Source organism: Sorex fumeus, unplaced genomic scaffold (assembly GCF_029834395.1).
Source record: "Sorex fumeus unplaced genomic scaffold, SorFum_2.1 ptg000086l, whole genome shotgun sequence".
In the NCBI taxonomy this organism is placed as follows: Eukaryota; Metazoa; Chordata; class Mammalia; order Eulipotyphla; family Soricidae; genus Sorex; species Sorex fumeus.
In genome coordinates this window covers 20,900,971-20,927,046 of record NW_026606143.1, presented here as the reverse complement: position 1 = coordinate 20,927,046, position 26,076 = coordinate 20,900,971, and the positions used below count along the sequence as shown (strand labels likewise).

General features: G+C 43.1%; 2 protein-coding genes across 2 annotated transcripts; both read left to right on the top strand.

Annotated features, from left to right (window-relative positions):
* The first annotated feature begins 15,159 nt into the window (after positions 1-15,159).
* Positions 15,160-16,197, top strand: LOC130039263 (melanoma-associated antigen B2-like). Its single transcript, XM_056131111.1, has one exon. The coding sequence runs from the start codon at positions 15,160-15,162 to the stop codon at positions 16,195-16,197; it is 1,038 nt and encodes a 345-aa protein (XP_055987086.1).
* Positions 16,198-23,434: 7,237 nt separating this feature from the next.
* LOC130039262 (melanoma-associated antigen B2-like) lies at positions 23,435-24,472 on the top strand. Its single transcript, XM_056131109.1, has one exon. It carries the CDS (start codon positions 23,435-23,437, stop codon positions 24,470-24,472), a length of 1,038 nt encoding a protein of 345 aa, XP_055987084.1.
* The last annotated feature ends 1,604 nt before the right edge of the window (positions 24,473-26,076 follow it).

Below are 26,076 nucleotides of genomic sequence, written 5' to 3'. Positions count from 1 at the left end.
CGTTTGATATCAGTTGAATTTAAAAAGAATCCGAGAGGTAGGCAGGTACCATGGTGATGTTGCAATTATTTATATAGGGAAACATTATTAACAGTATTGTAAATCATAGAACTTCAATAAAATAAAGTTTAAAAAGAATACAAGCAGGGCAGCTAATGTCATGGGGTACAAATTCATCATAGTAATAAATTCAATGTTGAAGTCTCAGTAAAAGTCAAGCACTATGCTGGGCACTTAACACATTACCAATACTCCACCACACCTACAAAACAGAGCTTATAAAACTCTGCTATGGAGATGCATAGGTAGCATTCAAGAAAGCTTATTAATGTGCTTATATTCATAAAGTCTTAAATAACAATGCTGGTGTTTTTTTGGTTAGGGAGTGTTGATGTGTTTTTCTAAAGAGCTAGGGATTGAACCAGGCCACTTCAACACATGAAAGACAAGCTGTCTCCTGCTGGGCCACATTAGCTGTCTCAACAAGGTTGAAATCAGACCTTAGTCAGCTGAATTACTTCAAAACCCAGAAAATATTAATTCTGCCATCTTAAGATCTACATTGTAGAGTATTTGAATTCAATTCCTTCTTTCTATTTTTAAGAAGGGCATACCCGCTAACACTCAGGATTTACTCCTAGCTCTGCACTCAGAAATTAGATCTGGCAGAGATTGAGGACCGTATGGGGTGCCTGGAATCAAACCCAGCTTGGCTGTGTGCACATCAAGTGCCCTACCCTCTGCAGTATCTTTCTGGCCTCATTTTTTTCTTAGGAATGTACAGTATTCTTTTGCAGATGTTAGAAAATATGAAGTCATGAAATTTACATACAAGTGGTTCTACGTGGACAGTATCATGCTAAGTGAAATGAGCCAGAAAGAGCGGGACAGACATAGAAAGACTGCACTCATCTGGGGGATATAAAGTTACAGAATGGGAGTAAAACACCCAAGAATAGTTGAGAGAAGTACCAGGAGGTCTGCTCCAGGGCTTGGAAGCTGGCAGCACATGCTGGGAGAAACCGCAGCTCAGATAGAGAAGGGAGTTTATCCAAACCAAGTAAAGGATGTTTGGAGGACTCGCTCAGTATGTGAGATGCGTGCTGAAAGTAGACTATAGACCAAACACAATGGACACTCAATACCTCTATTGCAAAGTACAAGATCCTGAAGGAAAGAGTGAGCAAAAGGGAATGCCCTGCCACAGAGGCAGGGTGGGTTGGGGGGATGGGGTGTGGGGGTGGGAGGGCTAGTAGGTTCATTGGTGGTGGAGAATGGGCACTGGTGGAGGGATGGGTTCTCGATCATTGTATAACTGAAACCCAATCACGGAAGTTTGTAAGTCTGCAACTGTACCTCATGGTGTTTCACTAATAAAAAAAAATACATATATATAATTCATTAAAGCTCTTTATGCTTTTCTCAAAAATGAACTCAGGGGCTGGGGAGATAGTACAGATGGTAAGTGCTTGCTTTGTATGCAGACAACCCAGATTCGATCCCTGGCATCCCATATGGTTCCCTGAGCACTGCCAGGAGTGATTCCTGAGTGCAAGCCATGACTAACCCTGAAAAATACCATGTGTGACCTAAAATAAAAAACTTTCTGTTTAAATGTAGTCAAAATTGAGGGGGGGGAAAAAGCTCAAAACTGATCATAGATATAAATATAAATACAATATGATAAAACCTATGGGGGGCAGTGAAGGAGTAAACATACATGACCTTGGATTTTTCATGAGATTTTAGAGCATAACCACAATAAAATATATGAAAGAAAAAAAGATGTTCAGTTTTATTAAAATTTACAATGTGTTATTTTTTTAAAAAAAAATTAAATGTGTGCCCGTTAAGAGAATAAAAAGACAAGCTAGAAACATGGGGGGAAAGAATGTACAGTATTCTTTGGGGCAGAAAAATAGTACAGTGGATAGGGCATTTGCCTTGCACAAGCCTTACCCAGGTTCCATCTCTGGCATCCCATCTGATCGCTGAGCACAAAAAGAGATATCCATGAGTGCAGGGCAAGGAGTAAGAACTTTGCACCTCTGGGTATGGCCCCCAAACAAAATGAAATTTTAAAAGTATAGCACTTGGTAAAGATATTATGATATTATTGAGCCTGGAAACAAAAAGAAAACAAGATATTATGTTCATAATACTGGATTGAAGTATATTACAGAACAATAATCGTGCCAATATATATGAGAAGGAGCATTAAAAATTAAAATACTTCAGAACAATGATCAGGGTCAGAAAGACAATATAGCAAGTAGGGTATTTGCCTTGCACTCAGACAACATACGGTCCCCCAAGCCATGCAGGGGTGATCCCTGAGCACAAAGCTAGGAGTAAGCCCTGAGTATCACCAGTTTGGCTACCATTTTTTTCATTTATAATTTACACAAGCAGATTATATATCAAGGTCTCAGAAAATAACCCTGAATAATTCTTAGAGAATATAAAATTATCTGAGTAGGAATTCCATGAGATTCTAAGTATGGCTAATGGCCAGGAGGACATTATCAGCCTGAGTGCTAATGAGAGAGGCATCTTAACCCTAGCTAATTAAAAGGACTCCAGACAGGAATGTCTCAATGTTTGTGCTCACCATCTGCATTCTAGAGGCCTGACTTTGATCCCCTATACCACATGATCACCCCAGAGCTTTCACTGGGAATGATTCCTGAATGCTGAGCTATTCAAACTGGCAATTTTTCCCTAATCCTTCAAGGAGTCCCCTCCACTTGGGAGCCGTCTTTTCATCAGACATCTGGGATGTCCTCTTTCATTGGGGGGGGGGGGGCGGAGCATATTCTTTAGAGGTACAGGAGGGAACCATTCCCCCTGAAATAGCAGAGAACCCAGAGAATACAAACATCTAAGCAAATAAGACCTGCAGAACCTGGCCCTGCCCACCCCCTCTGCAATTGGATCTAAGAAATCCCATAGCTCGCTCATTGGACACTGTTCTTGGGTTCGCCCTTCCATTCACTCGGAAACGAAGCACCTCGATCTGTAGCATTTCTCTGGAAAGGGCCGATTTACAGGACTGGTCTTGCATTCAAGGTAAGGAGGCTGACTGAGAAGTGACTAAGTTATTGGCTCCCTAACAAAGGCAAGCTTTCAAATTTCACCCTAGTGCTGCACTTTTGAGATGCCGCAGTAGACGGGCCATGGAATTATGGGGGTAAAAAAAGGTTCAAAGGTGGGGATAGGGTTGGCAATATGGCTCAGACTTGGAACATTCGAATTGCCCTGTCTCTGTGAGCACCAAAAATAAAATAATTTCGAGTTGTATATGAACAACACAATAATAAAATGGTTTTCCAAATCAAGTTACCATAAAATAAGTAATAAAGGGACTGAAATGATATTACAGTTAGTAGGGTGCTTGTCTTGTATGAGATCAACCTGGGTTCAATCCCTGGTATGACGTAGGGTCTCCTGAACACTGCCTGTAGTGGTGATCCCTGAGAATAGTCAGGAGTCATTCCTAAGCACCACCAGTGTGGACCCCAAAATGCAAAAGAAAAAAATAAATGAATAAGCAACTAAAGTGTCCAAACTTGGAGCAGGTCTGATAACTACAGCAAGGAAGTATCTAGCCATGCACACAGAAAACATGGATTTGATCGCAGGAACCACCAGGAAAAATCCCTGAGCACACAGCCAGGAAGAAGCCCTGAGTATAGCCTAGTATAGCCCCCAAACCAAAAATAAACAAATAAAAGGCCTGGATGGAAGGGGACTGGTTTGTGGGAATATGCTCCTATAAAAATATAGAGATCTGGACATGGAGCTAGCTAGAAGGCAGAGAGAGGCTCCGTATGCTGCACTGAGCTAATGCTGGCTTCATGTATTGGATCTTAGAGCAAATCCCTACTCTAGCAACCAAGAGTGCAAAGTCCTTCCCAAAAACATGTAGCCAGATTAACTAAAGAAACCTTATACCTGACCACTGGAATGGAAAAGGAATCTACCTTGAATCTTGTATCTTGAGAATGGCATCTTCCTCTTAATTGGTGGACTGAGAAAGGTACCCTGCAGTAAAAATAGTAGACTAAGGAGACCCTTCATTACCTCTAGCAAGGTGTCAGGGAGCAAAGGGGTTAAAGGAGGTAGGATGAATGGACATTCCTCAGCAGATGCTGGGTTTGGGCACGAGATAGAGGAAGCATTATTGTGTGTAATTTGAGAACTGTGGGGGTATTGAACCTTTAAACCACAAAGAATTCTTCCAGCTATCAGCCTTGGATACTAAGGAAAGATATCAGTTAGCTGTACCCTTCAGATCCATTCAGGACTAAAGATAAAGAACCGTAAGTCTGAAGGTAAAGACACCAGAGATTAAAGGCTCTGGGCTTGGTCAATCATATGTGGTTCTGGGGATCAAACATGGCTGGAGGCATGTATACACGTATGCATGTATACATGTATACATGTATACAAGTTCCCTACCCATTGTACTATAGCTCTGGCCCCAGTGTGACAACCTTAAGTCCTATCAGTGACTGAGTTCATTTTACTTACTGCATTTACTCACACAGAGGAAGACCCTCCCCTATATGAAAAGGCTTGACAAGAAATTAAAGGGTAAATAAACTAGAGCCGACCAGTTCATCACAGCTTGCCTTTCCGAACCCTCCACCGTGGTACAAGATGCTTTAGGGAATTGTGGAGCAAGGCCTTAATACAGAAACCAGCTAGTATAAGGGTGTGATGCAAGTTCTAGACCACCTGAAGTGGAAACATAAAGAAGGACATAAGAATACAGTAAATTCCAGATAGAAAAAAAGAAACCCACTGAACTATCAGTTCTGGGAGTCCCCTGGCAGATTCATGGACATTGCCTCCTTATCTAAGTCCCAGGGAAGTTTGCAATGTCAACATCAGAGTAGAAGAGGAGAAGATGCCAGGCTGAGCCGAGAACTAAAAACTGTACTGAATGTCACCTGACCTGAATCCCAATGCTGAGTTCAAGGCTCCCAACGCCAGCACCCACTGTCTCCTGAGTACATACTAGCCATGGCTGGTGGGATTTAGAACCTTTGCAGACTTCTGGTACTTTAAGAGTATTTTATTCTCTTCAGGACTAAAATTACGTGTATATCACTTGTTGGTTTAATAATTATCCCTTTTTGGGAATGCCCTGCCACAGAGGCAGGGTGGGATGGGGTGGATGAGGGGTGGGAGGGATACTGGAATCCGTGGTGGTGGGAAATGGGCACTGGTGGAGGGATGGGTATTTGATCATTGTATAATTGAAACACAAGCACAAAAATTTGTAAGTCTACAACTGTACCTCATGATGTCTCACTAATAAACATTTTTAAAAAATTTAAAAAATTATCCCTTTTTTTAAGTTTCCCAGTTGGTACTTTAAGGGTGTTTTATTCTTGATAATCTCTTGTCACCATGCCAGGCTGTCTTCACCAGGGTACCTCGTAGGGAGGCGGATTGAGTTTCCCTCCCTGCCCCAAGAAGAACCCAGGTAGCCAAAACCCTCCAGAACCCAGTCATAGCCATGCTCAAGGCCACTCTTCATATGCTTGGATGAGCCCCACCCATGAAGGAACCGGCAGAGGAACCCAGGTATGGGGACTCAGATCAGGACTGGGCCTCCTCCAGCCAGTTCCCCAGTTTTCCAGTAGCTTGGCAGCCATACCCACAAAATGTCCCCAGTGCCATGTAATCTCATCAACAGTCAAGATCCAGAGACTACAGCTCCCGGAAGAGAGCTACACAGTATTTCCTGGAGCATGCAGCAGTATTCGCAGTCACATGACCCCTTATACTCTAGCCCATTGATGTACCTAAAGTAGCACACATGTGTTTGGTTTTAACATATTTACTTGTATTCTCTTCTATATGGGCTTAAATGGCCCCAGAATGAAATACAACAACCTTCACACACTTCCCTCTTACTGTGGGGGGAAGATGCTCGTTGGTTGGGTGGGTGCTTGAATATTATCTTGTAATGAATTATTGTGAACTACTTTATGAAAATATGTAGCACTGTGTAGCACTGTTCTCCTGTTGTTCATAGATTTGCTCGAGCAGGCACCAGTAACATCTCACGACAAATTGTGAGATTTGTTGTTACTGTTTTTGGCATATCAAATATGTCACGGGGAGCTTGCCAGGTTTAACGTGCAGGTGAGATAGTCTCGGTAGTTTGCCAGGCTCTCCAAGAGGGACAGAGAAATGGAACCCAGGTTGGCAGTGTACAAGGTAAACACCCTATCCGCTGTATATAAAATGTATAGAAATCGAAAAATAAAAGTGTTTTATTCTCTTTAGAACTAAATCAGTCCTAAAGGACTAGAAAGAAATGTACTTTCAGAAAACAAAGAGGAGGATCCCCTCTCTTTCCCTAGAGGATACTATCTCACACTGTAGCACTGTAGTACTGTCTTCCCATTGTTCATTAATTTGCGCGAGCGGGCACCAGTAACATCTCCATTGTGAGACTTGTTGTTACTGTTTTTTGGCCTATCGAATATGCCATGGGGAGCTTTCCAGGCTCTGCTGTGTGGGTGGGATACTCTCAGTAGCTTGCTGGGCCCCCTGAGAGGAACAGAGGAATCGAACCCGGGTCAGCTATTTCCAAGGCAAATCCCCTACCCGCTGTTCTATCTCACACTAGAGTAGTCTAAAGTTTCCTAGAGGCCAGATATCACCTACTGTTAAGAATCTGTATGATTGGCCCCGCTTTGTTCATGGTTCTTATTTTACACAGGAAGTAACTGGGAATTTTGGGAAGTCATGATTTTTTGTACTTGCTGCAGACTGCGGGATTAAAGAATGAATACCCTGATGTAGTTACATGCAACTGCTGATTCTAGGAGTCCTCTCAGAAAATAATAAGATGCGTTGTCCTTCACAAAAACGTATAAACAGAGAAAAGTAGGTGTTACTCTGTGAAGAGCACTAAATTATTTTCATTGCTAAGAAGAATTGGGAGGGTTTGTTTATGCTAGAGTTTTCAGCATTCTGATAAAATACTACATGTTGTCTGATGTCTCTTACATGAAAAAAAATTAGAAGGTTAAAAAACTGGGCCATAGTAGTGGAACAGCATGTAAGGCACCTGCCTTGTGCATAGCCAACCTAGGTCCAATTCCTGTCACCAGGAGTGATCTCAGAGCCAGAATTAAATGCTGAGCACATCTGGGTGTGCCCCCACTCCCTCACCAAAAAATGTTTACAAAATGTATACTAATAAGGGAATTAATTTCACAGTGTTACATAATTTAGAGGATGAAGGTACACAACTTGCATGTTGCCAAATTCATTTTGATCCCAAGTACTACAGGACTTCTGGCACAAGAGGACTCAAATGTCATTGCATAGTCTATCTAGCTTTTACATTGAACTGCTGACCCCAAAACACTAGTATGAGCTCATTGGAACTCATGAGCAGTGCTTTGATTCCTTCCCCCAAAGAACTGACTTGCAAAGGAGATAGGAGTGGGTTTAAAATAGGGGATTACAAAGAACTGTTGGGGGAAGTATTGGTAGTAGGTCTTCGGTATTACGGTAATAGTTTAATCCTAAAACAAATATTTATAAGGTCAAACTGATATAAACTCAATAAAAAAGCAAATTTTAAATGATTTCAGATGGATAGTTGGTAATACTTAAGCCATTATTATCAAAGCAGTGACTATATATTCCCTTCTACTCACTCAGCTACAGGCACAGATCCTGTTGTATGTACTGAGACCCACATGACATAATGAGTCAAAAACAGGATGAAGTCTCAAAGAATTAACGGTAATGCAGAAACTAAACTATCTGCCATAAATTATAATAGATCCCAGAAAGATCTCCAACTTTAATATATTGGTATAATCTATGTCTTTCATTTAAGTTTTCTCAGTGATTCAAAATTTGATATAAGGAATAATCTCATGCCAAACCTGTATATCGGAAAATATACTCAATGAAAAATAACAAAAAGATCAAAACAAAAATTGAATTGAGAGGTACAAATATATCATCTGCCTGCTGGTGTCCTGTCTACGAAATTTTCAAAATTAGATGACCATAAAGGAATAGGGACTCTCAAAACTATCCTGGATAGACAATTTCTGTAGTATATACATCTCAGTAAATAGAACTTAATTGAGCCTGTAAGACTGAATCTTCACCAAGAAAATATTGGCATATTTTAACCCTGAAACTTCACTTTTCCTGGGACATCTCGCATTAACCCTAGAAAAGAAACCAACAGTTGCAAAGGAAAAACTGTTCTAATTTTGTATAGATGTGGCAATTACCAGGAGTCACTAATTTATGAACCAGGAACCAAGGTGAAAATCCCTATGTTAAAAATCTCAGGAAAGCAACAACTCGGGAAATACGAGTTTCACATTTTCAGTTTTAAAACTGTTGCATTTGGGGAACTTAGACAAAATGGGCTGGCTGAGTATGCCATCACTCATCTCAGTTAATACCACATACTTAATTTGAGGGATGTGAGAACACGATGGTAAGAGCATCCTAAGACCAGAAAGAAGACACATTCTCTTGTTATAGGAGTTGTTAGATTGGAGGAACACACCCATGAGTAATCAAGGGCAAAGCTTTCTAAATGTACCAGAGACCAATCGGGCTCTAATATACAAAGCAAGTGCACCTTTTGAGCCTCTTCAGAGGTTAAGAAATCTAATATGGAAAAAGCTTGCTAGATTCAGACAAAAAGTTTCATAAAGACTTAATAAGGGAGAGATGACACATCAGGTTGAGAAGCTCATTTTGCATGCAGCTAATCTGAGACTGATTCCCGTCACCATGTATGGTCCCCTAATCCCTAACAGGAGTGTTCTCTGAGCACATTCAGATGTGGTCTAAAAAACAGATAAAAGGGGCTATGGTGCCGCCACCAGGTCAGTCTGTACCTATGAGGCGAGTGCATCAGCAGCCTGATGGTGCCTTCAGACTATCAGATACCCCCAAATTACTGCTATGCCTTTGGCGAGAACACAAAACCTTGGGGCAAAGTTTACAAAGAAAGTAAACGGCCAAAAGTTAGGTATGTGGGAGACACACCAACAAACCACCTCGGGTTCAGCTATATAATTGGAGGCAGAACCTCTCTGGTTCCTGATCGAAATGCTTAATGACCATGATCCCAGAGACTCAGAAACAAATCTCAAAACCCAGCGGCTTTTGGCAGAAATGCATCTGGTCCCTGCAGTAGGTTACTGGCACTAAGCCAACCCAGGTGGGAATAGATTTCGTGCCTTGGCCTGTTCCTCCTGGCGGCCTGGTGGCCACCATCCTCCAGAGGCCACTGGACAGTCAGGTTTGGGCCCACAGTCACAAGACATGCAGGGCCTCATGGGATGGGGGTGGAGCCGGCCCCTTCCTCCCCACCCCAATGAGACTCCAAGTCACCGCCAACTAATGGCCTCTCTGGATCCTGATCAAGCTGCTTAACGGCAATGATCCCAGAGACTCAGAAACAAATTGCAAAACCCAGCAGCTCTTGGCAGAAATACGTCCAGACCCCACAGTGGGTTATTGTCGCCAGGCCATCCCAGGAGGGAAAGGGTGCTGTCCCTCCACCTGCTGCCCCTTGGCGACTCAGTGGCTGCCATCTGCCAGAGGCTACTGGACAGTCAGGTTTGGGTCCACAGTGATGAGACACAAGAGGCCTCATGGGATGGGGTTGGAGCCTGCCGTTTCCTCCCATCCCAGTGAGACCTTGAGTCACCGCCCACAAACAGCCTCTCTGGCTCCTGATCAAGCTGCTTAACGGCCAACCCAGGTGGGAATAGGTTTTGTGCCTTCACCTGTTCCCCCTGGCGGCCTGCTGGCTGCCATCCTCCAGGCAACTGGACAGTCTGGGCACGCAGTGACGAGACACGCAGGGCCTCACCGGATGGGGGTGGAGCTGGCCCTTTCCTCCCAGTCCCAACGAGACCCCGAGTTGCCACCCATGAACTTCCTCTCTGACTTCTGATCAAAATGCTTGATCAGGATCTGGTCATGATCCCAGAGACTCTGGAACACATCTCAGAACCCAGCCGGTTTGGGCAGAAATCTCTTCAGATTTAAGTGTTAAAATTTCAGAATTTCAAAATTGTGTGGCCACTACTGCCGCCACGCAACATCATATGTTATTCTTAACCAGCATTAGAAAACAAATTGTCTACTGTTGCCTTTCCAGGAGATCTGAGTGTTGGGGTAAAATCCCAAATAATAATGGTGGGTATGGTCTCAAAATATTGAATGTGATCAAAGTAGAGAAAGAGTAATGTGGAAATCATCTGCCCCACAGGTAGGGGAAGGGTATGGGATGGGGGTATACTGGGGATTTTGGTGGTGGAGAATGGGCACTGGTGAAAGTGTGGGTGTTTCATTGTTTGAACGAGACTTAAACCCTAAAGCTTTGTAACTGCTCTCACGTTGATTAAATAAAATTATAAAAAATGAAAAAAAACAAAAAAATAATTGGCTATGAAGCAATCTTCCTGTCCCGTGTATCTACTATCCTTCTAGGTGTCAGCCTCAAGTTATGTCATTTTATACCCTGCAAATGAGTGTAGTCCTTCTATGTCTGCCCCTCTCTTTCTGACTCATTTCACTTAGCATGTTACTCTCCATGTCTATGCATTTATAGTCAAAGGTCATAACTTCATCTCTTCTAAAAGCTGCATAGCTGCAGAGCCCGGCAGCTTGCAGCAGAAAAGTGAATGGACTATGCATTAATCCACGCCACCATACCTGCCCGGAGGGGAAAGGGTGTTGGTCCCTTCCGCCTTTTTCCCTCTGGAAAGAAAGATGGCAGCTGCTTGGGAGCTTTGTGGAAAGCTAGGTATGAGCTGGTCATGGCTAAATCCTCATGGGAAGGGGGGCATTCCCAGCTCGTCCTTCATGCCCTCCTGAGGTCACGAGTTGCCTCCCACGCGTGGCTCTCTGGCATGGCCATGGCTCCAGAGCACAGAAACCAACCTCATAATTACCTTACTCTCAACAGAAATACTTACAGGGTTAATAAGTACAATACCAGAAATCCAAAATCGCACGGCCGCTACTGCAATATCGTTTAATTCTTGTGACCAGCTGTAGAAAACAAATTATTTCACAGTGCCTTTTCAGCATGTCTGATTTGGGGGTGTAAAGTCTAAATAATAAGGGTGCATCTTTTGTCGAAACAATGAATTGAGTCAAAGTAGATAGAGTGTTAACTAGAATTCATCTGCCTCACAGGCATTGGGAGGGTTGGGAGGGGTGGAGGTTTATTGGGGTTCTCCGTGGTGAAAAATTAAGTATTGGTAAAGGGAAATGTGTTTGATATTTGCATGACTGATACTTAAACCTGAAAGCTTTGTAACTTTTCCCACAGTGATTCAATAAATAAATAGTTTTTTTTTAAAAAAAAAAAGCTGTATAGTATTTCATTGTGTAGATGTACCAAAGGTTTTTAACCAGTCATTTGTCCTAGGGCACTTGGGTTGTTTCAGATTTTGGCTATTGTGGAATATTGTCTGCCATGCCGGCAAGGGAAAAGCGAGCAAGGGAAATATACCAGGGATATTGGTGTTAGGAAATGTGCACTGGTTGAGGGATGCGTGTTTGATCACTGTGTGATTGTAATGCAAACATGAAAGCTTGGAACTATCTCACCGTGATTCAATAAAATTTTTTTAAAAAATCATTGGCTTAGGTCTTCAACCCATGCAAGACTAAGCCAAGCAGAAGTGGATATGGCTCATCCTGAATTTGAATATGGAGTTATCATAAGCTGAGTGATTCTATTAAAGTAATATACAGATCATAGGAGAATGGAGATCTCATTGAGGAAGTCAAATCAGATGTTAATGTGAGCACTCTGAGCAGAGTGAGGGACACAACGAAATATCCTGAATCTCTAGAGATAGGCGAAAAGACAAATACACATGCTAATAATCAGGTTACTTACTCAAGCACTACAGTCACTGAATTTCCCCCTCCCAGCCATCACTATCACCACAGGGAATGAGCCCTGTGGGCAATTCCTGAGTTCTACTGGGTGTGGCCAAAAAGTTAATTAAATAAGTATGTAAACTTCCCAATACAAGCATCACAATTTTTTTTTATATTTTCAAGAGAGAGGTACGTCAGACGCACACTGGCATTGCTTGCAGGTTACCTCTGGCTCTGTACTTATAAATTATTTCTGGCAGTGCTCACAATACTGCATGTGATACCACTGATATAACCAGGTAGGACTGTGCAAGGACAATATACTCCCTTTTTTACTAATAATCCAGCACACAAGCCCCATATTTTCTGTTCTGCCAGCCTTAAGTTGTCCAGTAGAGAATCATAGGTGAGACACCTACCCCCTTTCTCAATGAAGTTGTCTAAAGTTTCTAATGGAGGTGGAAATCACAATGAATTGGCCTAAATAATCCTAGATATGGAGAGAAAAACTGAGGTCTTCAAAGAAGAAAGGTAAGAAACCCGAATAACTAATTTCGTTATTACTTGGCTTCTTTAGCCGAACACCAGGGTGCTTATGGCTTAGTTCTAACTCGTAAGGGATCATCACTGGAAATGGTAAGGGAACATATGGTGGAAACAGATCCAACCAAAGTCAGCCTCATACGAAGTAAATGCCCTACCAAATATAGTATCGCTGCAGCCTCAGAAGCCGGGAGATTATGAGCCTGTGCATCAGAAACACTTGAAACAAATAAGCACAGAGGGGAGCATAAGAAGTGCTATCACAGATAGCACTTAGATGAGCCCAGAATAAATGTCACTGTTGAAAGGGAGCAGATCTATTCCTCACGATAAAGAGTCCTGCTTTAGCAAATTCACCAGATCCACCTATTAAATTTTCTTATTAAGGTGTACCAGGTGGTTCTCAGGGAACACTTCTGACATGCTCAGGAAACTAAACGGGCTGCCGGGGATAAAACTCGGTCAGCTGGGTGCAAAGCAAATACCCCAGATGCTACTGCTTTGCCCGGATTTCTGATGAAGGAACTACTTCGCAAGGGAAGCGCTGCCTTGATGCCTGTCTCTGCAATCATGTTTAAGGAGAGGCGAGGCATTGCCTACCGCCAATACTCGGAATGTGAATGCCTTTTGTTGGAACCAACTCGATTAGGTCGGCAGAGGCAGTCCGATCTCCTGAGATACCAAGAAACAGCAAAGACAAGAACCACGCGAGATTTCGGGAAACACCAGCTGTGTAGCAACAAGCTCCCCGAGAGCCCCGCCCAGAGCCCCTGCGTAGAGTAGAGCACCCCCACGCAGCAGCGCAGCGCAGGCGGATGTGGCTGCCCCAACTTCCGCTTCCGTTCACGTTCTCGTCCTCAATCATTTAAGCCGGAAGTCTCCGAGGACATCGGGCTCTCGCCGGAGTTTCTCCAGGAAAGGCGGGTTTCGAGGACTGGTCCGGATTCCAGGTAAAGATTCTGAGAAAGGGGAAAAAACACGGCCTCCTTAAGAAAGGCGAACTTTGAAGTAACACCCCAGCGCTCCTCTTGGGAGGCGCCAGTAGACAGTTTGCGGGATTGTGGAAAGAGTGAAAGGAAAAGTGTCCAAAGCTGTTCCGGTGCGGCGATTGCATCGTGGCTTTATGTCGGAATGCTTGCGCCGCTTCTGAGAGTAGCAGATTCAACTAAGACAAGCTCTACACGCATATAATAATAAGTAACACAAGTAAAATTTCATAATGTTTGACTCTGTGTGAGTACCGCCCTTTAACATCCGAAGAGACCTGGGTCGGGAGCTAAACGGCAGCCATGATGAAAGGAGGCGCAATCCGCGCAGCATTCGGTACATTCGGGTCTAACGGGCTGCACGCAAGGGAAACCAAAACGTCACTTCTCTTCTATCCATTAAGACTTGAGAGCCTTGGCTCACAATTCTCAGGCTCGTTAAAGCATCTTGTGCCAAACTGAAGGCTTGAGAATGGCAGGCCGTGGCTGTGCCGAACTGGTCAGCAGGCAGTGGTTTCTTTACACTTTTAATTTCTTGCCACGCCATTTCCCGGAGGGCAGGGTCTTGTTCAATGGGAGTAAGTGCAATGATTTAGATGAACCTAGTCACAGAACTCAAGGTTGTCACACTGGGGCCAAAGTGATAGTACTGCATGGTAGGGAGCTTGCCAGTATGTTGGTGGAGCCCGTTCCATGCAAGTAACCATATATGGTTTCCCGAGCCCCGCCAGGACTGATCCTTGAGCTCAGAGTCAGGGTCAACGCTTGGCAGAGCAACGTGTCAAAAAATAAAATGATTGTCAAACACAATACATGGGCTCCCCAAGTGAAGAAGGATTCCTAAGACCCTCAAGCTAAATTTTCATCAGGGATAGCTCAAGGGTTTTTATATGAATTGAGCTTATTCCTTCCACCATATCTCAAGAGATGTGGCATTGGGGCAAGTAAAAAGAAAAGATTCCTATGTTCAGAAGATGGTGGGATACATGGAATTTAATGGTGATTGGGGTTATGTGACCATATAATATTGGCGGCCATAAAAATTTCTCCCTTTGTAGCTTTGCAACAAAGGAAAGATGTCACGTAGCACAGTTCCTCAGATCCATTCAGAATTAAATATAGGTAAATTAATTTTAAAGGTGTAGCCAACAGAAGTTTTAAGGGCACAGTGACAAGTTCTTGATTTCCCATAAAGAGTACAATGTTGGGCACAAGAGTACAGGGAATCCCAGATTGAGAAAACCCCACTGAACTATCAGATCAAAGTGTCCCCTGGTAGAGATGTGACCTTCTACTGCTTATCTGAGTCCCACGGAACTCTGCGATTTAAGCATCAGAATAGAAGATAGGAGGTGCCAGGGTGAGTTGAGAACTGACAACTGGATTGTAAGTGACCTGACCAGAATACCAATGCTGACTTCAAGGCTCCCAGTGGCAGCCCCCACTGTCTGCTCTGTCAATGTAGGCATGGCTGGTGGGATTCAGAACCCTTACAGATTTCTGCGGGTTTTTCTATGGGATTCTTCAGGGGTGCACAGGGAACAGCAAGCAATCCTGTGGATTGAGAGCAGCATCCTCAAGGAAACCTGCAGGCGTTTCTTTCAAAGTCAAGGGGTTCTCTTCCTCCTGACGTGCTCATAACCTATCATTCTCTTTCCCCCAGGGTCCACATCGCCTAGACCATACTCCTGCCATCTTAGACCCAAGCATCATGCCTCGTGGTCAGAAAAGTAAACAACGTGCCCGTGAGAAACGCCAACAGGCCCGAGACGAGAGCCAGAGTCTTCAAGATTCTCCAGCCACTGAGGCAGAGGAGGGGTCGCCAGTTCCAGCCTCTCTTGAGTCTGACTCTACATCCCTGAGCCCCCCTGCCTCCAGCTCTGGCCAGGGGCCTCAGAAGGCTCCCCCTACCACCCATGCTGCTGCAGGTGTTTCACGCAGAGGATCTGATGCTGGTGCCAAAGGCCAAGGTGAGAGAAAACCAAGCACATCCAAGGCCATGGCCGCCAATGTGTCGGGCAACACTGATCCTATAAGTAAAAGGGCAGGATTATTGTTGCAGCTGATGCTGTACAAGTATAAAGTGAAAGAGCCCCTGACCAAGGCTGAGATGGTGAAGGTTGTCAACAAAAGATACCTGAATCAGTTCTCAGAGATCTTCAAGATGGCCACTGATCGCCTAGAGCTCATCTTTTGTATTTCCCTAAAGAAAACCAAGCCCACTGGTCACTCTTATATCCTTTTCAGCCAGCTAGAGAGCACCGATACTGGGCATGTGGATGATGAAATGGAAATTATTAAAAATGGGCTTCTGATGCCTCTTCTCGGTTTGATCTTCCTTAATGGAAACCATGCCTCTGAAGAGCAAATCTGGAGCTTCCTGTGTAACATGGGTATACAGGATGAGGAGGGAAACTTGGTCTTTCAGGAGCCCAGGAAGCTCGTAACCCATGATTTGGTGAAGCAGAAATACCTGGAGTACCGCCAGGTACCTCAGAGTGATCCCCCTCGCTTTGAGTTCCTGTGGGGTCCCAGAGCCCAAGCTGAAATCAGCAAGGAGAAAATTCTAAACTTTTTGGCCAGAGTCATGTGTACAGTACCCACGGAATTTCTCCCGCATTACCAGGAGGCTTTGAAACAAGTGGAAGAGAGCACCCAAGTCCCAGCTTCTAGAGCTGCCACTAAGAAAAAGGCAGCACAGAAGCCAGGGGCACAGCCAGTTGCTAATCTCAGCCCTGGTAAGGACTGAGGCACATTCTTTTGTTTATGTTTGGAAAAGCCTGTTCACTGAATATTCCTGATATGTGTATATCTCTTGTTGGCTTGATGGTTTTCCCTGTTTGAAGTTTTCCAGTTGGTATTTTTAAGATTTTTATTATTCTCTTTAGGACTAAAGTTATATTTCAAGAAGCACAAACAAAAACTATACCTTTCTGTATTTTAGAGGAAGATTGTTTATCATAGGAGTTGAAAAATCTTTGGAAATAATAAAAAAACAATTTTGCATTACAGTAGATAATATCCTAAGTTATAGAGGGGGGAACATTATGGTGTGCCTCAGGTAAATTTCCCTTTCAGTACAGTGAGTTCTTGTGACCATAATTCAATAATGTATAGAGATATTGTTATGTAATTTTATGTATGTCGCCTAAAATGTTCTTTGTTGTGGTACTTCAGTAACATATAATGATTCCAAAATAAGTGAGTTTTTTCTTGAATTTGTCTTATTTTTCCTGAGTATTTAAATATATAATTAGAGGTTCACAAGCTAATTTCAAATACCAACTCTTTCCAGAAAAACAATTATTCAATGCCCCACTGGAATCTACTTTCAGAAAACAAAGAGAAAAATTTCCTCTCCTTCCCTAAAGGCTGCTATCTCACATGAAATAAAATTTCCCAGAGTCTAGGCATCGCTTACTGTTAAGAATCTGTGTGAAGGACCCCATTTTGTTCATAATTCTTATTTACACAGATAGACTGGAAATTTTGGAAGTCATCATTATTGTATTTGGTGCACACTTTGGGATTAAAGAATAATTATTCAGGCATTGTCAATGCAAGTACATGCAATTACTGTTCTAGGAGTCCTTTTGGAAAAGAGTAAGATGCTTTTTCCTCCACTAAAAGTATAAACAGATAAAAGTGGGGTTTACTCTGTGAAAAGCACTAACCTAATTTCAGTGCTAATCAGAATTTTTAGGGTCGGTTTGTTTATGCCAGAGTTTTCAGCATTTTGCTAAAATGATACATGTTTTCTGATGTCTTCTACATGAAAAATATTTTGTAGGTGAAAAATATGGGCCATAGTAGTAGTACAGCATGCAAGGCACTTGCCTTGTACCTAGCTAACCTAAATTCAATCCCTGGCCCCAGGAGTGAGCTCAGACTCAGGATTAAATGTTGAGCACAGCTGGGTGTGCCCCTTCTCCCTCGACCAAAATAAAAAAATGATTACAGCATGGAGATTGACAAGGGAATAGTATTTACAATGTCATAGAGTTTAGCATTTGAAGGTATACAACTTGCTTGTGATTAACTCTTATTTTTTTTAATTTATTTATTTTTTTAGTGAAATACCATGAGGTACAGTTATAGACTTACAAATTTTGGGGTTTCAGTTATACAATGATCCCTCCACCAGACTAACTCCATTTTGATCCCAAACACTGAAGAACTGGCACCAGAGGAATCAAACACCATTGAACTGCTGGCCCCAAGTCACTGGATTGGGCCTTTGGAACTCACAATCACTCCTTTGCATATGTGGGTAGCACTGCCCTCCCATTTTTCATTGATTTCTAGAGCGGGCATCAGTAACATCTCCATTGTTAGACGTGTCTGTTTTGGCAAATACGTCATGGGTAGCTTGCTAGGCTTTGCTGTGCGGGCAGAATACTCTCAGTAGCTTGCCGGGCTCTCTGTTAGGGGCAGAGGAATCGATCCCGGGTCGACCGCGTGGAAGGCAAATGCCCTACCCGCTATGCTATTTCTCTTGCCTTTGCATACATCCTCCAAATAATCAAGTTAACCATGGTAGCTGAAGTGGGCTCAATATAGAGGATTACAGTGGCTCTTTGGTGGAAAACTGTACCAGCTGCTGCTTTCATTATGGTAATATTTAATCCTAAAACTAACATTTACAGTAGTAAATTAATATTACCTCAATCAAAGTAAATTTGAAATAAATTCCATCTGGATAGATGGTAATCCTGTCACCATGATTATCATAATAATTGCCCATTCCTTCTATCTCACTCAGCTATAGGCACAGTTCCTATTGTACATAATCAAACCCTCTTCACAGATTGAGCCAATTACAGGATGAAGTCTCCAAGAATACATAACAAATATGAAACAGGACTACCTTGTATAAATTACAGTAGAGCATAAGGAGACCTCCTTTCGCAGTTTGGTATAAGCTGTGTCTCATTTCGGTTTTCTCACTGATTCAAATTTTATTTAAGGAATGATCTTATCCCCCAAAGTTTTACTTGAGGAAACATAGACAATTTAGAAAGAATACAAAGATCTGAACAAAAATCCAATAGGTATAAGTATGTCATTTACCTGTCAGTTTCTGATCAATCGAATCTACAAAATTCGATGACTGCAAATGAATAGCGACTCTCAAAATCATCCTGGATAGCCCCTTTCTGTAGTGTATAAATCTACTAAACTAGAATTTACTTCACCTGGTAAGTCTGGCCATTTGCTAGAACAATATAGGAATATTTTAACCCCTGAAACTTCACAACATTTCCTGGGACATTTCATATTACTCTTAGAAAGGTAAACATTGATTGCAAAGGGGAAATTATTCAAATTTTCTGGACGTGTGGCAGTTACTAGGAGTCATTAATTTATAACCAGGAGCCAAGGTGAAAAATCTATATGTTAGAAACCTCAGGAGGAAAACACCTTGGGAAATAGGGGCTTCACATTATCAGTTTCAAACTGTTACAGTTACCAGGTCAATCAAAGTGGTCTGGCTGAGTGTGCCATCACTCATCTCAGCTAACACCACAAAATTAAGTTGAGGCATGTAAGAGTACAAAATAATAAGAGCATCCTCAGAACAGCAGGGAGACATATTCCCTTGATATATGAGTTGTTAGATTGGGGGGAATAACCAGGGACGATCAATATCAAACCTGCTGAGTGTACTAAAGACTTTTAACTTCTGGAAATGAACTTGGACTCTAATATGCAAAGAAAGTGCTCCCTCTGAGATTTTTTTCCTGGCCTTCTCTTTTGAGGTAAAGGAATCTAAAATGGAAAAAGCTTGGTAGATCCAGAAAGAAAAGTTTCATGAACACTGAATCACAGAGAGATGATACACAATGGTGAGGAGCTTGCTTTGCATGCAACCAACCTGAGATTGATTTCCAAGTCTCAACAGGAGTGATCCCAGAGCACATTCAGATGTGGACCAAAAATCATATAAAAATTATTAGCTTGTCTTCTCTTTTTTTAAAAAAATTTTTTAATCAGTGAAACACCATGAAGTACAGTGTAGACTTACAAACTTTCGTGCTTGGGTTTCAGTTATACAATGATCAAGTACCCATTCCTCCACCAGTGCTCATTCTCCACTACCAATGATCCCAGTAGCCCTCCCACCCCACCACCCTATCCCCCTCACCCCCCATGCCAGACTAAGCCAAGCAATAGTGGATATGGCTTATCCTGAATTTCAATATGGAGTTACCATAAGTTCATTGATTCTATTAAAGTAATCTCCAAATCAAAAGAGAATGGAGCTCCCAGGAAGTCAAGTCAGACATTAATATGAGTACTCTGAACAAAGCGAGGGACACAATGAAGTATCCTGAATCTCTTCAGATAGGCCAAAAGACTACTGCACATGCCAGAAGCCAGGCTTCTTTCTCAAGCACTATACTTCCTAAACCCCACTCCTCCCACTCCATCACTATCAGCACAGGGAGTGAGCCCTGAACACGACCTTGTGAGCAGTTCCTGAGCTCTCCGGGGTGCCGCCAAAAAGTTAATTAAATTGGTATGTACCCACCTCAAAACAAGCCCCACACATTTTTTTCTGGTGGAGGTGGTGTGCAGACCTGGTAATGCTTAGAGATTAAATATGGCTCTGATCTTAGGAATTATTTTTTGGCAATGCTCAGGGTACCATATGAGATGCCAGTGATCTAACCCAGGTATGGATTCTGCAAGGAGAATGTCATACCCACTGTACTAACTTTCCAACTGAGAAGCCAGGAAAATCCTAATTCTGTCAGCCTTGAAATATAGAGAGAATTGCCATGCCTGACACAAGCCTACCCCTACCGAATTGCTCTAAAGAGTGTCAAGGAGCTATAAATCATGTTGAACTGGCTTAAATGATCACAGATATGGAAAAAAACTACGTCTAAATGGAAGAAAGTTAAGATAAGAAAGGTAATTTATTACGATTAATTTATTAATCACTATTAATTTATTAATTAATTACACGATTAATTTATTAATTCATATTTTAAGTCGAACATGAAGGTGATTATGGCTTAGTTCTGGTTCGGCACTAAGGGATCACTAACGGCCAAGTTGGGGAACAATATGGTTGCAATAGATCCAACCAAACTCAGTAAAGTTCAAAGAAAACTCCCTACCCACTGTACTATCACTCCAGCCGCAGAAAATGGGATATTATGAGACAGCATCAGGAAAACTTTAGAACACAAAGGCATAGAAGGAGCATAAGAAGTGCTAACACTTTCATAGGCTCAAAGTAAATCCCTTAGTCTGAAGCAGCAGTTCTATTCCTCAGTGTAAGGAGTCCTGCTTTAGCTAAATTCTCCAGGTCCACCTAGATTACTGTTACTTTTGAAGCTACCAGGTGGTTCTTAGGGCACACTTATGACATGCTCAGGGGACTAAACAGGCTGTCATGGATAAAACTCGGTCAGCTGGGTGCAAAGCAAATACCCCAAATGCTGCTCCTTTGCCCCGATTTCAGATGAAGGAATTGCTTCACAAGGGAAGGGCTTCCTTGATACCTGTTTCTGCACTCATGTTCAAGGAGAGATGAGGCATTGCCTACCACCAATACTCGGAATGGGAATGCCTTTTGTTGGAACCGACTCGATTAGGTGGGCAGAGACAGTCCGAGCTGCCTAGATGCTGAGAAACAGCAAAGACAAGAACCACGCGAGATTTCGGGAAACACCAGCTGTGTAGCAACAAGCTCCCCGAGAGCCCCGCCCAGAGCCCCTGCGTAGAGCCCCCCCCCCCCACAGCAGCGCAGCGCAGGCGGATATGGCTGCCCCAACTTCCGCTTCCGTTCACGTTCTCGTCCTCAATCATTTAAGCCGGAAGTCTCCGAGGACATCGGGCTCTCGCCGGAGTTTCTCCAGGAAAGGCGGGTTTCGAGGACTGGTCCGGATTCCAGGTAAAGATTCTGAGAGAGGGGGAAAAAACACGGCCTCCTTAAGAAAGGCGAACTTTGAAGTATCACCCAAGCGCTCTTCTTGGGAGGCGCCAGTAGATAGTTTGCGGGATTATGGAAAGAGTGAAAGGAAAAGTGTCCAAAGCAGTTCGGGTGTGGCGATTGGCAACCTGGCTTCATGCCGGAATGCTTGCGCCGCTTCTGAGAGTAGCAGATTCAACTAAGACAAGCTCAACATGCATATAATAATAAGTAACACAAGTAAAATTTCGTAATCTTTGACTCTGAGTAAAAGGTAAAAAGGTAAAGGCCCTCCCGTTGATCGTCGATTTTGCTTGAGCGGGCCCAGTAACGTCTCCATTGGAGACTTTGTTGTTACTGTGTTTGGCATATCGAATACATCATGGGGAGCTTGCCAGGCTCTGCCTGTTGGCCGCTTGTAAAGCAAACGCCCTACAGCTGTGCTATCGCTCCAGCTGCCTTTTAACATCCAGAGAGACCTGGGTCGGGAGCTAACCAGCAGCCATGATGAAAGGAGGCGCAATCCGTGCAGCATTTGTACATTCAGCTCTAGTGGGCTGCATGTGAGCGAACCGGAAATGGCTCTTCTAAGATTTAGACTTAAGGGACTTCAACCACAAAACCCAGGCTCATTAAAGCATCTATTACCTAGCGGCAGGGTTGAGAAAGGCAGGCTGTGTTCAACTAGTGAGTGGGAGGTGGTTTCTTTACACTTGACATTTCTCAACACGCTGTTTCAGGGAGGCAGGGTCTTGCAGGATGGGATTAAGTGCAGTGAGTTAGATGAACGTAGTCACTAACAGGACTCAGGGTTGTCACACTGAGGCTAGAGCGATAGGACAGTATGGAGGTAATTTGCCTTGCATGCCGAGGAGCCCGTTCGATCCCTGTAAGCACGTATGGTTGACCAACCGATGCCAGGAGTAATCCTTGACCTCAGGGCCAGGGTCAATGGCTAGTACAGCAAAGCGTCAAAAAAAAAAACACAAAAAAAAGATTGTCCAGCATAATATGTGGGCTCACCCAAGTGAAGAAAGATTCTAAACACCCTCGAGCTAAATTCTCATTAGGGGTAACTGAGGCATGGTGGTATGAACTGCACTCATTTCCAGGTGATATCTCAAGAGATGCAGGATTGGGGCAAGTGAAGAGAATAGACTCCTCTGTTCAGAAGATGGGGGGATAGATGGTATGTTGCGGTGTTTAGGACTATGTGACCATATAATACTCTCATCCATAAAAGATTCTCATTTTATTAGTTTTGAGGACTAAGAATAGACACAAAATAGCAATGTCTTTTGACACATCTAGAACTATATATAGATAATGTTATTCCAAATGGGGCTGGAAGATAGCACAGTAGGTAGGTCGTTTGCCTTGCATGCAGCCAACTTGGCCCACCCTAGGTCGATTCCTCTGCCCTTCTCGGAGAGCTCAGCAAGCTACCGAGAGTATCTTGCCCGCAGGACAAAGCCTGACAAGCTCCCCATGATGCATTTGATGTGCCAAACATGGTAACAACAAGTCTCACAATGGAGATATTACTGGGACCAATCTAGCAAATCGATGAAAATGGGAGGACCGTGCTGGAGTTATTCAAAATGTGTAGCCATCAGAAAGTCTACAGGCACAGTGACAAGTCCTTGATTTGCCAGATGGATTATGAAGGAGGGCACAAGAGGACAGGGAATCCCAGATTGAAAGAACCCCACTGAACTGTAAGACAAATGGATGGAAAGTGAGCTGACCAGAATCCCAGTGCTGAGTTCAAAGCTCCCAATACCAGCCCCTGCTCTATCCTCTGTACATAATAGGCATGGCTGGTGGGATTCAGAACCCTTACAGATTTCTGTGGGTTTTTCTATGGGATTATTCAGGGGTGGACTGGGAACTGCAACATCCCTGTGGCTTTGAGAGCAGAACTCTCAAGGAAACCTGCAGGCTTTTTTTTTCCAAGCCAAGGGGTTTCTTTTCCTCATGACATGCTCACAATCTATCATTCTCTTTCCCCCAGGGTCCACATCACCTAGACCATACTCCTGCCATCTTAGACCCAAGCATCATGCCTCGTGGTCAGAAAAGTAAACAACGTGCCCGTGAGAAACGCCAACAGGCCCGAGACGAGAGCCAGCGTCTTCAAGATTCTCCAGCCACTGAGGCAGAGGAGGGGTCGCCAGTTCCAGCCTCTCTTGAGTCTGACTCTACATCCCTGAGCCCCCCTGCCTCCAGCTCTGGCCAGGGGCCTCAGAAGGCTCCCCCTACCACCCATGCTGCTGCAGGTGTTTCACGCAGAGGATCTGATGCTGGTGCCAAAGGCCAAGGTGAGAGAAAACCAAGCACATCCAAGGCCATGGCCGCCAATGTGTCGGGCAACACTGATCCTATAAGTAAAAGGGCAGGATTATTGTTGCAGCTGATGCTGTACAAGTATAAAGTGAAAGAGCCCCTGACCAAGGCTGAGATGGTGAAGGTTGTCAACAAAAGATACCTGAATCAGTTCTCAGAGATCTTCAAGATGGCCACTGATCGCCTAGAGCTCATCTTTTGTATTTCCCTAAAGAAAACCAAGCCCACTGGTCACTCTTATATCCTTTTCAGCCAGCTAGAGAGCACCGATACTGGGCATGTGGATGATGAAATGGAAATTATTAAAAATGGGCTTCTGATGCCTCTTCTCGGTTTGATCTTCCTTAATGGAAACCATGCCTCTGAAGAGCAAATCTGGAGCTTCCTGTGTAACATGGGTATACAGGATGAGGAGGGAAACTTGGTCTTTCAGGAGCCCAGGAAGCTCGTAACCCATGATTTGGTGAAGCAGAAATACCTGGAGTACCGCCAGGTACCTCAGAGTGATCCCCCTCGCTTTGAGTTCCTGTGGGGTCCCAGAGCCCAAGCTGAAATCAGCAAGGAGAAAATTCTAAACTTTTTGGTCAGAGTCATGTGTACAGTACCCACGGAATTTCTCCCGCATTACCAGGAGGCTTTGAAACAAGTGGAAGAGAGCACCCAAGTCCCAGCTTCTAGAGCTGCCACTAAGAAAAAGGCAGCACAGAAGCCAGGAGCACAGCCAGTTGCTAATCTCAGCCCTGGTAAGGACTGAGGCACATTCTTTTGTTTATGTTTGGAAAAGCCTGTTCACTGAATATTCCTGATATGTGTATATCTCTTGTTGGCTTGATGGTTTTCCCTGTTTGAAGTTTTCCAGTTGGTATTTTTAAGATTTTTATTATTCTCTTTAGGACTAAAGTTATATTTCAAGAAGCACAAACAAAAACTACCTCTCTGTATTTTAGAGGAAGATTGTTTATCATAAGAGTAGAAAAATCTTTGGAAATAATGAAAAAAACAACTTCATTACAGTAGATAGTATCTTAAGTTATAGAGGGGGGAAATTATGGTGTGCCTCATGTAAATTTCCCTTTCAGTACAGTGAATTCTTGTGACCATAATTCCATAATATGTACAGATATTTTATGTAATTTTACATATGTCACCTAAAATGTGCTATGTAGTGGTATTTCAGTAACATATAATGATTCCAAAATAAATTAGAGTTTTGCTTGTGTTTGTCTTTTTTTTTCATTGGACTACCCACTCTTTCCAGAAAAAAATTACTCAATCCCTTTGAAGAATTCTACTTTTAGAGAACAAAGATATAGATCCTGTATTCTTCCCTAGAAGCTCCTATCTCACACTAGAGTTGTCTAAAATTTTCCAATGGCCAGATACTAACTACTGTTAAGAATCTGTGTGATTGACCCCACTTTCTTTGTTCTTCCTTTACACACACAGTAAGTGAGAATTTGGGGAAGTCATCATTTTTGTACTTGGTGTGCGATGCTAGGTTAAGGAATGAATACCTTGATGTTGTCTATGCTATTACATGTAATGAGTATTTCTAGGAGTCCATTTGGAAAAGAGTAAGATGCTTTGTCCTTCACATAAAAGTATAAACATGACAGGTGTGCGTTACTGTTTGAAGAGCACTAACTTGATTTATTTGCAAAGTTGAATTTTGAGTGTCATTTTTTTAGGGTAGAATTTTTGGCACTTTGCTAAAACACCACATGTTATCTGATGTCTCTACATGAAAAAAATTAGAAGGTTGAATAAATGGGCCATAGTAGTGGTTCAGCATGTAAGGCACTTGCCTTGCACCGAGCTAACCAGGGTACAATCCCTGGCACCAGGAGTGAGCTCACAGCCAGGAATAAATGCTGAGCAGAGCTGTGTGTTCCCCCACTACCTCACCAAAAAAAAAAACTTTTACAACATAGAGATTCACAAGTATATGAGTTTACAATGCAATAGAGTTCAGAGGTTGAAAGTACGCGACTTGTATGTTGTTTACTCCATTTTGATCCCAAACACTACAGGATTTCTGGCACCAGAGGACTCAAACACCATTACATCTTCTAGCCCCAAATCACAAGGATGGATCCCTTAGGTATCTTTTGCACTGAGTTCATTCCCTCCTGTAAAGAGCTGATTTATCAAAGAGGATAGGAGTGGGTTTAAAATAGGGGATTATAGAGAATGGAGCACCAAATAAATGGTGTTGGGAGAATCATCCCAGGATGCAAGATGCATGCTTAAAGTGGACTGTAGACCAAACATTATTGCCATTCAATGCCTCTTTTGCAGAGCACAACACCCAAAAGGAGAGAGAGAACAAAATGGAATGCCCTGCCACAGAGGCATGGT

Bases quoted from the DNA above. Each gene is read 5' to 3' on its own strand.
- LOC130039263 (XM_056131111.1), top strand. From the start codon at position 15,160: ATGCCTCGTGGTCAGAAAAGTAAACAACGTGCCCGTGAGAAACGCCAA.
- LOC130039262 (XM_056131109.1), top strand. From the start codon at position 23,435: ATGCCTCGTGGTCAGAAAAGTAAACAACGTGCCCGTGAGAAACGCCAA.